Below are 14,947 nucleotides of genomic sequence, written 5' to 3'. Positions count from 1 at the left end.
TTTCACAGTTTTCTTATCTGTATTTGTTTGGAATTTCAGACAGTCAGTATGTGATGAATTATGTCTTTGTTGCTGACAACAATAGATTAATGCCTTTAAAAAACGGCCATTTAAAGTACAAAAGCTCCCCTGAAAGCCATTCAGCGTCCGTATGGAGATACTAAAGTTTTCAAAGTCCCACTGCCACACAGTGCCAGTGCTTCACGAATGTTTTCAAATCGAATTCAATGAGAGGGACGAGGAGACCAGCACCGTTGCGTCTCTCCCGGCCGCTACCAGGATCCAAATTGCTCATCTGTTGTTCTTCGCTGATCAATTCGTTCGTGACAAATAGGGAGACAAAATTGCAGCTCATTGTTGAAATGCCTCCTACCTGCCGGTTCCCTAGCAGTCAGCCTTAAATACAGGCCTCTTTGCAAGACCCCTTGCAGTTCCATCAGGTAGCAGTTCTCCTGCTGTGTTCTTAGTTTATGAAAAGAAGCAGAGTTTTAAAAAAAGACTCACTTAAAAAAAGGATATTCAAGCAAAACTGAATCCATACTCAGCTAATGGCTCTAGAAACTTTTAATTATCTGCTGCCATAAACAGCATCTGCTCGTCCCCCAGACTTCATCTCCAAGTGATGTTGTAAGAGAGGCATGATCTAAGTCATAACCTATGCCCTGAGTTACGCACTCATCATTTCAAACCAGTATAGCAGAAAGTAATGCATTTCTCACAGCGGAGGGTGTGATCTGGAGTGCTGGCTAGAGAGACAGCTATGTTTCCTGGGATACCCATCTGTATTCCTGAGGAGGGAAGGTATGACCAAGTGCAAGAGCGCCCCCTGTTTCCCAGAAGGAGCTCACCCCTTCTCCCCAGCTAAGGACAGTTCTGATGAGCTATGACAAGCTAAGAACGGCGCCTTGCTCATCTCAGTCTTCTCGCGACCGCAATATTTCTTCCTCATTAGAGGCAAGTCTTCTTTTTTTCATGTAGGGCAAGCGATTTCCTGTCCAGGGAGCATGTGTGATTTTAAGACGTCGTTCCCTTCTTTTAGCGCGGAGCTCAATCATGCTGCCAGGGGGGACCCAGCCTTCGCAGCACCACAATATCCATGGCTAATGAACGGGACAGGGGTATGACAGCTGCTGAGATGGGGCTTGAATGCTGTCTTTGTGTGGCTGCTGCCATTAGTTCAGTCAGGCTAATTATTCAGCCCCAGCGGTGTCACTCCGCATACGCAAGTCGAAACAATGACTTTGGCTCCGAACTTATTATTTTTTTTTGTTTATGAATTTATCATTTTAAACAGGGTGGGGGCTTTGGCTGTATTCCCTGGCACCTGCTTTCAGTTGTTTAAAAAAAAGAATCAATATTTGTTTTTCACCAAATGCAAAGCAGCCCATTAGTTACATTCACAGCTGACAGGAGAGGTCAGGGCTCCTCTTTGACTTCTAAAATGGGAATTCTGTCTTGAGGGAGTGAAGGAATGAATCTTTTATCTAACATTCAATCACAGAGGAGTGATGCAACATCAGTTTTCTGGCCGTGCCAAAGTGTATGACACGCATTTTGTTGCAGCTAGACGTCTTGCCTTTAAGTTTAAACTTTGATTTAATTAATGGGTTTTCCCTTGCAGGTAACCCCTTACCACAGAGTGCAGTGGAATTATATTGATATTGACTGGTTTAGAAATTAATTTCCCATTTTTTTTGCAGACAAGTTGAGTTATATGTACATTTTACAAATATTTTTACTGACATGCATCTCTTATAAAGGTTTACTTTCACTAAAAGTCAAAGCTTCAGGCTGCAGAGACCAAGTGCATGCTGGGTATTAGGTGTCAGACTGGAGAGCGGAGAGGACACCGATTTCATGCTTCTCTCTCAGGTGCCACTTGCAGACATGTGAAATGAGAGCAGCTCAGTGTTGAGAAGGCAATAAAAACCCTTGGAGCCTCAGTAAGATTCGTACCATCAGAGCGGTGACACTCATCGCTCCCAGCCCTAGGGTGTCTGCGGGGGGGGGGGGAGTGGAGGTTGACGTGTCACTGGCAGTGGACGTGACCAGGGTGGCAAATCCAGGAGCGCCAGAGCAGATCACCATACCACCCCTCCGAAAAAAAAATCAGATCCGAGTGCACTTTGGGCTGGACTGTGGTGGCATGACCCGGACCGCTATTTCACATGCGCTCCAGTGATACAGCTGAAAACTTATTGACTCAGTTCAAACCAAAAGATGCCTGGTTCTGTGGAAGGAAAAAATAAACTAATCAAGGGAAAATGTGTGTTTGGAAATAGCATTTATAAATCAGCCTTGTTAGGGTCTGGCAGCACACCCCGGCTGAAGCCTTTCCCCAGAGTTCATTTCCAAATATTGGGCTTCAAGCTGCAAGAAGACATGCAGGTGAACAGATAATTGTCTGGTAAAGTGCTGATCATTTTTCAGAGAGCAGCCCCAGGTGCCCTGTGAGCGGCGTGCACGGGCTCTGCCCCCCCCCCCCCCCCCCACCTCTGCCCCCCGCTGCTGAGCTGATGCAGCTGCTGCACTGGGGCCTTTGATTGAATGCACCCCTGTTATTTCCTATAAACCTGTCCCAGCTGACTGAGGGCTTTCAGTTCCCCATCCTGACCTCTCCTGATGGGCTCTGGACTGAGACACAGCAAGATTAATAACCCTAGAGCTTGACACACAGGGTAACTGGCAGTGTTGGTATTGCCACTCACCTCCAGGTTTTCTTACTGCAATTAATGCTCTATGAGTGTGTGTGTGTGTGTGTGTGTGTGTGTGTGTTTCTGCCACTGGAATGTTAATTTTCATATATTCGATATGCTCCTTTTGATGTCTCTTCTAATTAATGTGCTGATAAACTGATCTCTCGTGTGATCTTTCTACTTTTTTTTTTTGCTAATTTAGTCCACTTGAGCTAATTAGACTGGTATTTATATGGCCTGTCTTTGCATTTGACCATGCTTCATTAGCTTGTTTGAGTGAATGAGCTATCACAATTGTATGTGCTTTTAAATCAAGATTACATTACTAAAGAATGGCGTTTTATCCAAATGTGAAGCTCTAACTGTAGTGCATTTTTTTTTTGTATCGTAGCATTTTAATTGGTGAGGCTCTGGCATTTCCTCCTGCGTTTGAGAGCAGGCAGTGATCCGAAATTATTCTGACCTTTTTGAGTGAGCCATCGTGATCCCCTGCGACCTCCTGCCACCTCTCTGTTGGCTGACATTCCCAGGCTGCGCGTCCCCCTGAGGACAGGGGTCACTCATTAGTGTTAGCGGCCAGCTTATCTCGGGCTGTGGAATGCTGTAAACACTGGCCCTCATGCCTCAGGTCCCGGGGAGCGCCAAGCGCTCTGCTTCCCTTCATCGCCATGACAGCAGCGGCGACGTTCCGCTCTGGCTGGCTCGCGCACCCTTTTCCGATCTCATCAGCCCCAGCGCCGCGGCAACCCCTGCCCCGGCCCAGCCATTGTGGGCACGCACCTTTTTGTGCTGGCACGTCACCGCCCCTTGCCCCGGCCATTGAGGCAGGGGTCCCTCTCGTCCCTTGCTCCCTTTGTCCAGCTCCTGCCTCCTCGTCCCCCCCACCAGACCTTTAACTGTGGTTAATGAGCCTCCCATTCAGAAGCTTTCATTCTGTGCTCCTGTGGGGGAGAAAGTAAGACTTTCATGTTTGTGAGTAACCACAGACGCTCAGGTTTAATTTCTTCCCCAGTGCATTAAGATTGGATGATGGCTTCATACATGCATGGGCACCCGCCACTTGCCGACCGCACTGTCGCCCGTGACCCTGACACCGATTCCCAGTAATGTCAGCTTCATTACACTGTGTGATGAGAGGGGGAGTCCAGACAGGCCTAACGTATCGAGCGGGGATGGACCCGCTTGAACAGGTCGGAACTGGAAATCGATGCGGGGGCCTACGCCATCGATTTACAGGAGACACGGCCCCTGTACAGCCTAAGGGGCAGAGTGTGATCTCTCCCTCTGTGTGGGCATGCGGTGGCAGGGCATTACCGCGCGCCGGTCAGGAGGAGGGAGCGGCTGAGGATGCTGATGCAAGCCGGCAGGGCTCAGATTGGATGTGCCCCGGGCAATGGCAGGAGAGTCTCGCTCCCCTGCCTGTTATCTTTTCCAACTGGCCATACATCAAAAAAACACCACCTCAGAAGGCTGGTCACTGCAATACCACCATGCTCCAGAGGGGGGAATAAATCTCTCACCTCGTCCTGCAGAAGAGGCGTCGTTTTCAGCATGCCCACTTAGAGAAAGGGGATGGGGGGGCATTTTTATTTCAAGGATATTGCAGCTGAATTGTGCTAAAAAACCCCTTAGATGTACATGTTCACTCACTATTACTGAGATCGAGAAAAATAGAAGCTTTTTTTCCTTGCCAGTGTTATTAATCAGGGAGGATTTGTGGGTTTTTTGCTTTATTCCTCTCATGGGTGCTCTGGTTAGAAATATAAAAGGGAATTAATGGCTGCTGTTTGTAATGCCCAAGTATTGTAATCAGCTGCAGTTTTGTTTTGTTCTGTTGCCCCCTTGTTTTCTTGAATATGGTATTATGTTAGTGGCCTAGCTTTGGTAGCAAATATGACTTAAGGCCTACCATCAGGGTTTAGTGCATAGTCGTGTTTTTGCAATTTTTCTGTTGTTAATCGAAGTTGTTTCAGTTGCAAGAACTGAGCTATTTTGAGGGAAAACATACCTCAGGCACATTAAAAATGAGACAGAATTTTAGAAAAATGTGCAGAACTTGTAGTATTTACAGTACGTGGTTTTACATCCCTGGTTTGCTCTGCTTTTGTTGGATCTAAGAAGGTGAAGTGTCCTCAGTTTGCTCTCAGTTTGACTTTCTCCTGAACCCCAGAAATGTCTCATGGCTGTAAGAAGAGTTGCCCCCCCCCCCCCCCCCCCTCCTCCGTCCTTAGTCGTAGTATGCTCCTCCCCCACTGTAATCTGAGATTGCTACAAAAGAGCGTCATACCAGGCACTGACATGCCCCGCAGGTATGAAGATACCCATCTTTCCAATGCACCATCATCCAGAGCTGTTATGATATGCTATCGGATGCATTCCCGGGCACGCTCAGAAGCGCCTGCCTCTCATCATGGTCTGCTTCTCTCTTCCATCAAAAGGTCACCTGAGCACACTCTCCATACAGTAAGGGCTCTCATCCGTTCATGCATTCACTGATGTGTATTCATCCAACTCTCCCCAAAGCTAGACAGCAGGACTGCGACTTGGTAAGCTTTGGTTCCTATCGGCTTCCCCCGTCCTCACACACACACACTCTCACACACACACTCTCACACACACACCCACACCCACACCAAAACAATGCTCCATTACTGCCCTCTCCTTGTCTCCCCCTGCGATGTTCATTTTTTCCCCCCAATGTGTACCCCACATCTGTACCCCCCCCCCCACCTCGCTCTGTTGTAAAGGGGGCCCATTATAACCCCCCAATCCAGAGCAGGCATTAGAAAGATTTGGAGGGGTAAAGCCATTGAAGGGAATTAGGCATGGTCAATATAACCCTGACCGGACTGGCCTCAGTGACAGGGGGTGTGGCGTGGGGGGGCGGTGGAGGATATCAATGGGCCAGCAGCGGGAGTCTGTAGTAGGCTGGAGGGGAGTGAAAGGTCAGTAGTGGCACTGTGTGTGTGTGTGTGTGTGTATGTGTATGTGTATGTGTATGTGTATGTGGTTTTTTGTGTGTGTGTGTGTGAGACAGTGAGTCTGTGTCGGAGTATGTGCATGCGTATGAGGCTGTCAGAGTGTGACTTTTGTTGTGAGTTTGTGCGTTTGTGTGTACGAGAGCGAAAGGGACTTGCAGAAAACTCCCCTTTTCCTCTGCTGTCTCTTTGGGTGGGAGGGGCGGGATATTGACTGCTCTCTTCTTGGGGGCTGGGGGGGGTTGGTCTTTCCTAGGCTTCTGTTGGTTGGTCTTTCTGAGTCTAGACTCAAACCAGAGGGGATCTCCTTTTCTAATTGACTCTCAGAGACCAATCCTTCTGGACTGAACTCCACAGCTTGCACAGCGACACAGTGCAAATCTACTGGAAATGCAGGCACGCTGAATGCAAGAGGGCAGGTATTAAAACAGGTATCAGCCTGTGCTGCTTGGCTTGTGTTTTTCCACTGGGGTCTTAATGCTTTGCCTGTTTTCTTCCAATAATATTTTTATTATTTATACACACATATGTGTATGTGTGGACTCCTGTCGTATCTATGTATTTCTGTGTTATGGAGCTGTTTGCTCTGCTTAATGGTTGTGTCTCATGGGATGCCTTTCTCTGAGGGCATTGAGGAAATGCCGTGTTTTTGCTGGGTTTACCTGGAGTTGACAACTTAAATAACGTTAAAACAAATTGGCACGTTAACATGAAATTGAATGCGCAGTTTTTTTTAAACACATCTGATTGCTTTTGAGAATTTGATTTTGTTCAATTTATTTTGCAAACGCCGTCTCGGGCTGATTTGTTTTGCGGCAATACGTGCTTAATTGAGTGATGTGCAACGAACAGGTGTTCACTTCCTATCACTGCAAATGAAATTTGTCACTGCCTGCTTGATTCCTAGCAGTAATGTCAACAGCAAGTTGTTCTTAGTATTCCGAATGCAGTGGTACTGATGACAGGGATATCAGAGCATAAGGTGTGTCCTGAGCAACAGATTTTTCATTCACTTACTGGTAATGGAGCTTAATTTCTCAAAGTTAAGCATCGAATGCACAATCAGAAATGATCATCAAGGTCGCTTACCAATCAGAATAACTTTAAAAAAAAAACCCTTCACGCAAGGGAGCGCTCAACTGCTGAGATTCACTTTGGTGCCAGTCGTTTTTTAAGGACAAAAATCAATGCCCAAGGATGTATCTATTAGCGGTGAAATGTTCTTTCTGATATGAAACGCCTTGTTTGTGGGCAACGGCCCCCAATGGACTGAAAGCAATTTAATCAGCGTTTAATTGATTCAGATGAGATCCGGATGAGGAAGTCTGCTTTGAGTTGTAATTAAAGTGGCTCCCCTGAGCCTGGTAAAAAGCCATCCGTCTGAATAAGGTGTAGTTCATAGAGCCGAGGCTGCAGTCGCCCCCTCCCTCCGAGGCTTGGGAGAGCCCCGAGGCAGTCAAAATTTTATCGCTCGCAGTCAAAGAAATCGACGTACCTTTGAATTTAACGGGCCAGGGAGAGCGGTGTGCTCCTCCATTAAATGAGTTTAGACGGAGTTTATGACCCCCTCCGCCTCCGTCCTCCGCCCGCTCGCCAGCGAAAGGCGGCATTTTCGAGCACGAGGCACACCGCGGAGCCCGGAGAGGTTGAGGAACGGGGCGATATCAAAGAGTCTTTCTCCCCCCCAGATGCTCAGTGGAAACGTGAAGTCTCCTCTCTGATGAAATATTCAGCACCGCGATGCCCGCAGACCTGCAGACGTGTCTCAGCCAGGGGGCCTTTAATTCACTTCACAGTGTTGGGAGTGATTGCGCCAGGTCTGAGCCGCCGCAGACTTGCTATTGTGGAGCCTGTAACAAATGGCAGTGTATGATTTAGGCAGAGAATTTGAAATGGCTGTCCGAGAAGGTTAGGCACGACTCTGTGTTCTCCATTTATCTCCACGGGGGGAAGCAGGCGCACGCAGTCAACAAATGTTTTTAATCCTTTAACATGAGGATGTCTGGTCTGTGGAGACATAGTCCAGACCACATCCCCCTCCTCACCCGCAGTAATAAAGTGTCAGCCGTTCACAACATGCTCTGTGGGGGGGGTGATGGGTGAGGGTAAGGGCAGGGTTCATCCAAATCATCTGCTGTCCTCGGTCCATAGTGTTCAGTCGGTCCAGTCTGTTCTGCAGGGGAACATGTTGTCCTGTCCACGCGAGATTCCCGGGCATTATCAACAAGTGATTCCTTGGCATCGTGCCCTCATTTTGAAGTGACTGGAATTTTATTTCCAGCCTCCCATGTCTCGGTGAGCATCCGTCGCTGTGTCTGTGTTGGCTGGGAGTGCTGAGCACACATGCAGACATGTTTGTTCATTTCAGCTCCATTAAAGGCTCGCCGATTAACACAGGCCTCAACGCTGTTGCCGTGGCTACAGATTAGCGTATGTAGCAAGGTGCAGCTGAAGCGTTTTTTTGTTTTTTTTTTTTTTTTTGTTTTTTTCCCCACCCAGGAGCATGTGATTGGCCATGCTGTGAGAGCTGTGGAAGGGGCATGTGTGCGCATGCATTAGTACTTTCCCAAGGCAGCCTCTCAAGCCAAGTGCAAACTCTTCACTGTTTTAATTTTAATAGACTCTCTTTATGGGCTCCTGATGCAGAGCATTCCCATGCCGGGTCATTACCGCATTACAGGGAATTTCCAGGTCCACCTCATCTTCCTGTCACCAACCGGCCTGTTTAAAGATCAGCCTAATCTTGTCAGACGGAGCTGTAATCCAGCGCAAGTCAGAGTACTAATCTTCTAAACGTTAGCACGTCAGAGGGCACGTAAGACTATCAGTGAGGCCACTCCAGTGGCAGTTTGGCGGAGAGGGCACGCTGTGGCATGGAGAGGCGTGGCCTGCGCTGCCCGCTTTCCAAGACCCGCGGAGGGGTACGGGTCTAAGGAGAGAAGGCGTGCGTGCGTGGACACGCCTGCCTGTGTGTGCACGCACATTCTGTGTGAGTGAATTGTGTGTGCGTGGTGCTGTGTTTGCGCACTAGTGTTTGCTTGATTCCGTGTGTGTGCGCTTTGTGTGTGCGCCGTCGTTCCAGTCTCTGAGGCGACTGATGACTCAACATCTGTTGGCCTGGTCACATGTACAAACCCAGCTCAGCTATTTATTCAAATGAATATTAAAAATGAATATTGAAAGAACCCCTGAGCCAGGTCCAGTTTATCCCTTCCTCCTTATACCTGCTCCTGTAATATGATGCCTTCAAACACTGATCCTGGATCAGATAGCTTAACCCTATTCAAAACCCACTAGGTGTAGATACATTTGATAATGACTGAAGCTTAATGACTGAAGACTTAAACTGAGTGGGACTGATTACTTTACCTTTCTTTGTCGGACAGTATTCTTCCGGTTACTTCCTATCATTATCAGATGCACCCATTCCATTCTAACAATCGCACATGAGTATTCATGGATAGCTACAGTCAAGGCATGTGTTTCACATTGTAGACCCATCTCCCAACGATAATAACAGTTATTTAAAACCTAGAAGTTGTTTAGCATAGCCTGATTTAAGCTATTGAATCTTGGTTTTTCCTGTAGCAACAGCATATCATCTGTGTGGACTGATTAGTGCTTGCTTAAGCCATGGACCATATTTTGAATAAATCCCTTGTTAAATTTGGATTTACCTAATTATTTTCTAGTCGTAGAGTGAGCGGCAATTGATTAGCAGTGTGAACGAATTGAGACGAACAGGCTAATAATCTAATGATTACCCAATGAAATGAGTACACATCGCTGATTCCTTGCCACCAACATTTTAATGCAGTTTTTTGTGTGCACATTTGAATTTTTTATCACGACAGTTGTTGGCGTAATGTTGTCATCTTTAAAACTCCCTGGTCAGTAATTACGATCTTTGAGCTTTTTTTAATTATTGCAGGCTGCATTATTTCCGCATGGTAATTACAGTCACAGTTACAAGTCGTTGTATTTTGCATTTGTGGCACTGCAGGGTAAATTGTCACCATACCTGTATTGTCCCTTCTCGGGGGCAGATCTGGGATTGTCCCCTTGAGATGAGACGGATGCGCTGTCACTCGGCGCTGTGTGACCGATCCCTCCGATCTCCTGTCCACTCACAGATGGGGCCTGGCCCATTAACCGCTCCACCTGATTCTGCTCTGAATGAGGCCGGGTCCGGAGATCTGCCCTGAGAAACGTATCACTGATCCGAATTGCCAGCTAGAGGAGGGCTTAAGGGCCTCAGTACCTCTGCTGCTGGCAAAAGGGCTCTGGTTCAGGAGCGCTGAACACGAGGGTGATGGCCTGTGCTCTGTGTGCTCTAAATAACTTCACGGTCCTCAGTTAATATGAATCACAAAAATGTTTTTCTGGAAATAAGTTTTTTTTTTTTTTTTACTGATTTAATGGCTTGTACTTTCACACCCTGATGAGTAATGTTGTATTTTTGTTTTGTTTTGGTTTTATTAAACTTAGCACTGTTGCCATGTCCTCGTTGATTTCTCCTATCATGTCGTTTTGTGGTATGATGCGGCCTGTTTTTGTCGTCGTGCAATGCGTCTTTTCAGACCTGTCATATACTGTAGGAAAAGGCTGACTCCCTGGATCTAGCTCAGTGCTGCACAGCTCTTGTCAAAACCAAACTGTCATGTTAAGCTGAATAATGAAGGCAGCTCCTCATATTTCCAGTCTTAATGAGCTCAGGCTTGATGTTGGGATGGCCTCTCCTTGGAGATACGCTGATGGAAGAGTGATAAGTACATAAAGACAGGCTTAATTGAAGACAGCCAAAGCCAAGCCACCAATTTTGGGGTCAATGAATCAAACATCTCCCACAGTCACTGGCTTGAAGCATTTCAAGTTAATTGCTATAGAGCAATGGGAGATGCACGGTCTCTTTGAACTTAACACATTCTTTCAGGAGAAACTTTCATGCACAATTACAATTCCTGATGTTTTAAAAGGCAGTACAGTTGGTTCTTGCTTTTTCTCTGACCAGAAAAAAAACATAGAGAAAGTGTTTGGTTTATCATACAGCGCCAAGCATTTATAAATCACCCTTGTGACGGCTATTAAATTGCTATGCGCTCTTTAAATTTTCCCCACAGAAATGTAGGTTAAATGATGACAAATAAACTGGCAGTTTCATTACTTCCACAGGTGCACTTTAAGATTGAAAGTCATTGTTTGAGACTTGAGTTTTGAAGCCTTGTATTGGATTTTCACCACAATTTACCAAATTGCCTTGCTTGTTTTTTCCTCTCTCTTGCAGCCAGTGGCTCAGAGGAGAGAGGCCTGTAGGCGGGAGGGCTGCTAGGCTGGGTTTGGTTTTGTCATCAGCGACTGCATTCTGACTGTTCCTTCCGCCCCCCTGCAGGTGTTTCCCTGAGGCCCACCTTGTTAGAGGAGCGGTCGGCCCCCTCCCGCCACCATGACCACATCGCTACGGGACGTCGTGTCCCCATCAGCCCCCGGCCTGCTATTGCTCCTCCACCTCCTCGTCCTCCCGCCCACGATGTCCCAGCAGCCTCTGCTCTCTTCCACCCCCACTCCCACCCCCACGCTGGCCACGCAGCCCTCGCCGGAGTGCACCCGCCGAGAGCACCCTGTAGTCTCCTTCCGAGGTGAGCGCCTGTGCACCCGTTTCATCTCAAAATTTGTAGTGGGGTTCCATGCATTTTGGAAAATTTACATAATGTAACAGTATCATTTATCATATGATGCATATCACATAAGGCTTAGTGATGGGAATTGTGGTATGTATCACCTTGTTATATGTCACACTGCCTTGATTCAAGAGTTCAATGTTGACATAAGAGAATTTAGACTTATCCCATATTCTTTGTGTACACTTGTTCGCAAGTTTCTGCCATTTTATTTTAAGCGTGACTTTTCTGAAGCCAGTAAAACTCAATGTAATCTGCAAGGTACACCCTGCCAAAATCGATTTTGACAGCACACACACTGTAGATCTCTTCAGCAATTTGGTTTTATTGTAGCATTTTCAGCTCTGTTGCATTTTGCCTGTAAAGAAATATTACCTGACAAATATTTATTTAGCCATTATTGCGAATGTGTTGGTTGGCAAGAGATCTTATTTGTATTGATCCATTAAGAGGCCACAGACAAAGTCATTATTATTTCATGAAGGTTTGCCCATTCCTGTCTTCCCAGTGCAAGCCTTCTGGTTTGTGTGTGAGACATTTGTTCCAGTGTACCTGACGCACATACCTACGAAACAGCATGCTACGCTTACAAACACAGTGTCTGATGGGCATGCTGTGCAAGATAAACTCTAAATTTTTAAATTGTACAAAGCGATATTCCGTATGTTGTCATGCAAGCGTGTATTAAGAATGCTGCGCGCATCGAAATGCGAGTCTCTCTCAGGCAAATCTTAATCTTTACAGGGGTGGCAGAAACGTGCAGTGTAGCACATCGCCAAAATTAGAAGGGTTTGTTTAGACTAAAGCTATAGATGCATGGTGTAAAAGATGAGGTCCCTAAGATTGCAGCGCTTGTTTCTGGGGAACACAGTGCTTGCTTGCTTTTCCCAGCGGGAACGATGAAGATTGCAGAAAGCGCTCAGTCGAAGGGAAGAAAAAAAAAACCGCCGCAGGGGTTTTTGTTATTAGAAATCCGGGTGCACAGTATATAGTCATAGTTCATATGGACATTTCCCGAGGCTGTCTGGTTTTATTGCAATCATTTTAGGAAATGGTGTTTTTCTGCTTTCAATAACAATAGTGCAGTGAGCACTGCCCAGATTTTTAAGACCTCCGTCCGTGCAGCTTTAGATATTTGGATGGATTCTCACAGTAAGCACAGAAGGAGCATTTGCATAGTATAGTAGCCAGTATACCTTAAAATTCTTTTTTTCTTAAACACTATAGAATTGCAAGCACAAAGAGGGTGTCAGCTCAGCTGAAGATTAGCTCCGTTAATTGACAGCTCTGACACAGCTCACCATTGAAGCTGCTGTGTGTGTGAATTCACCTGCAGAAGGGGCGGGCTGGTCTCAGGTTCAGCTGCGTGTGAACAGCAATCAGGCACGCCTTTGAAACGGGGCCGAGAGGCAGGTCTGTTTTTGTGCGGAGGCCAGGAGCACTGCCAGGCCCAGTGGAGCGTGCTGTCCGCAGCTGGGCCCGGATCTGTTGGGATGCACCAGTGAGCATGACTGCCCCCCTGCAGGCCCTCCAGGTGCTGTCAACTTCCTGTTCAAGAAAGGTCAAAGTAACAGGCCCGGCCTTGTCACCTTTGCGGGAGCCGTTCACATACCCTTCAGCTCCCGTTTACGTTCATGCTCCCACACACAGGCAATGGAACCCAACCCTCACAGTCTGACCAAATTCACCAAATGGGGGGGGGGGGGGGGGGGGGGCGAGCATATGCACATGCTCAGCCTGGCAGCCAAAAGATACTGAGGACATTAGGATGGTAAAAACGGCCTGTGACATTGACCTTATATTCTGACAGCAGATGAATTCAGATGTACCTTAGCTGGTGCTCAGCATTCAAACGTGGCATCGACCCAAATGAACGTGTCGGATTAATAAATATAAATGTCACACGAAGGCAGGAGACGCGAGCGACGTGCTGTGCATATCTCCCCGTAGTTACAGTTATATAATCATGTAGTTCCCTGGTGATTACCACTCACAGTGCCTGCTTTACAGAGACACATCTGTGGGACTGGGATCATCTTGAGATCTCAGCTGTCAGACGCTGCGTGATTATCATCACACCGGAGGCGCCTTAGTATCGTAGTGAAATCAGCTCTAAGGTTCCAGGTACGTCTTAATCCTCAAGGAGCTATCAGCAGAGACAGCACGAAACATCACACAGGTTCGCACCACAGGTTAGAATAACATTACATTATAGTCACTGAGCAGACGCTCTCATTTAGAGCCACTTGCATAGCTAAAATGTTGTTAGCTAGCATATGCTATCCATTTATGCAGATGGGTGTTTGCTGAATTCAAGCACCAAGCCCAAGGGTACAACCACAGTAGCACACCTGGGAATTGAACCGGCAACCTTTGGCTTATGAGCCCTGTACCTTACTATTACACCACTGCTGGAAAGCATTACATTGTAAAAACCACACACCGTACCCTGATAATAATGTGATAGGCAGGTGAAGCTTTTTGAACCACTTACAGGGTCGTGCTGTCATGTACTGCATTCACCATGCGTCAGTGCTTTGTTTCAGAGTGCAAAAGGTATGAATTGCTTGATCACCAGCACTTGGCAGCTGCAGTCATGAAGTGGTGTGTAAAGCGCCATTGTTGCCTGCTCTGAGATGATTCTAATCCTTTGTTTATTTGGCAGCTGCCCTTTCCAGGGTGGCTAACAAGAGTGCCAGTGGATACGAGTCCAGAGTGCAACGGAGAGTGCAGATTACAATCTAGCAAGCACATAGAATGGCAGCGTCAATGCCAGCCATGAATGCAGTACAGTACTGAAAGTTAATGCAGTCATCAGCAAAATGCTAATTCAGCATCTCAGTCGAATGGTTCAGGTCCAGGACGGACTCAAGTCAGGGGGGGGAACCCCAAGGAGGTGGTGAACGATTGGTTTGAGGCAAGTCTTCTCATCACATTGCGCAGTAAATCTCACCTGGCGAGCAGGCAAACGGATCCCATCTCTCAGGATTGTGTTTGCCTGCCCTGCAGAAATAACAGTAATTTGTCCGCACGGAATGCGCACTTTTGGTTTAACGGCTCTGGCACTTTTCTGTCGGCCTGTTGTAATGGGCAGAAGATTGTTTGTTCGGGAGGATCGCCTCGCCATCTGTATTTACCGGGACAACGGCACAGGCGTGAAGCCCTTTCGGTATTTGAAAGAGAGAGAGAGAGAGAGTCGAGCGATGTTTTCACGCCGGCAATAACGGCCGTTCTCGCAAAGTTCATGGCCGTGTGACTCACAGACTCTAATTGGCTGGTGATAACGGCGCAGCTGGTCAGAGGTCACAGTAGTCCCCGGCCGGCCTCGGGCCCTCCATCACGTTAAACTGTCATTATGTGCTGCTTGTCCTCCTCTCATAACACTCCAAGACCGTAATGGCAGACCCATTGCTCATCACCACTTGTGAATGTGATGCTTTGTTTTTCTCCTCCGTGGGGCCAGCCAGGGGAACAGATGTCAGTTTGTGGAGGTGCAGAGTTCTCCCTTCTGCATTCGTATCTTGTTGGGGGAACTGCATGAACCACACGGATCTCCCTGGTCGTAAATACAGACAGGCTATCGTCCAAGTAAAAC

General features: G+C 47.2%; 1 protein-coding gene across 4 annotated transcripts in view; it reads left to right on the top strand.

The window, feature by feature from the left end:
- The window catches only part of sema5ba (sema domain, seven thrombospondin repeats (type 1 and type 1-like), transmembrane domain (TM) and short cytoplasmic domain, (semaphorin) 5Ba), a 107,759-nt gene that overhangs the window by 35,911 nt on the left and 56,901 nt on the right, over positions 1-14,947 (top strand). For 2 of the 4 annotated variants that reach the window (XM_036545043.1, XM_036545040.1), the window contains exons 1-2: positions 5,968-6,105; positions 11,064-11,310. In XM_036545043.1, the coding sequence (XP_036400936.1) occupies positions 11,118-11,310 (193 nt within the window). In that variant the 5' untranslated portion in view covers positions 5,968-6,105; positions 11,064-11,117. Of the gene's footprint in view, positions 1-5,967; positions 6,106-11,063; positions 11,311-14,947 lie in introns of those variants that run through there. The other 2 variants (XM_036545042.1, XM_036545041.1) reach the window with 2 other exon arrangements.

Source organism: Megalops cyprinoides, chromosome 14 (genome assembly GCF_013368585.1).
Source record: "Megalops cyprinoides isolate fMegCyp1 chromosome 14, fMegCyp1.pri, whole genome shotgun sequence".
NCBI lineage: Eukaryota > Metazoa > Chordata > Actinopteri > Elopiformes > Megalopidae > Megalops > Megalops cyprinoides.
The sequence above is the reverse complement of the archived record's forward strand: the minus strand, read 5'-3'. Positions and strand labels throughout refer to the sequence as shown.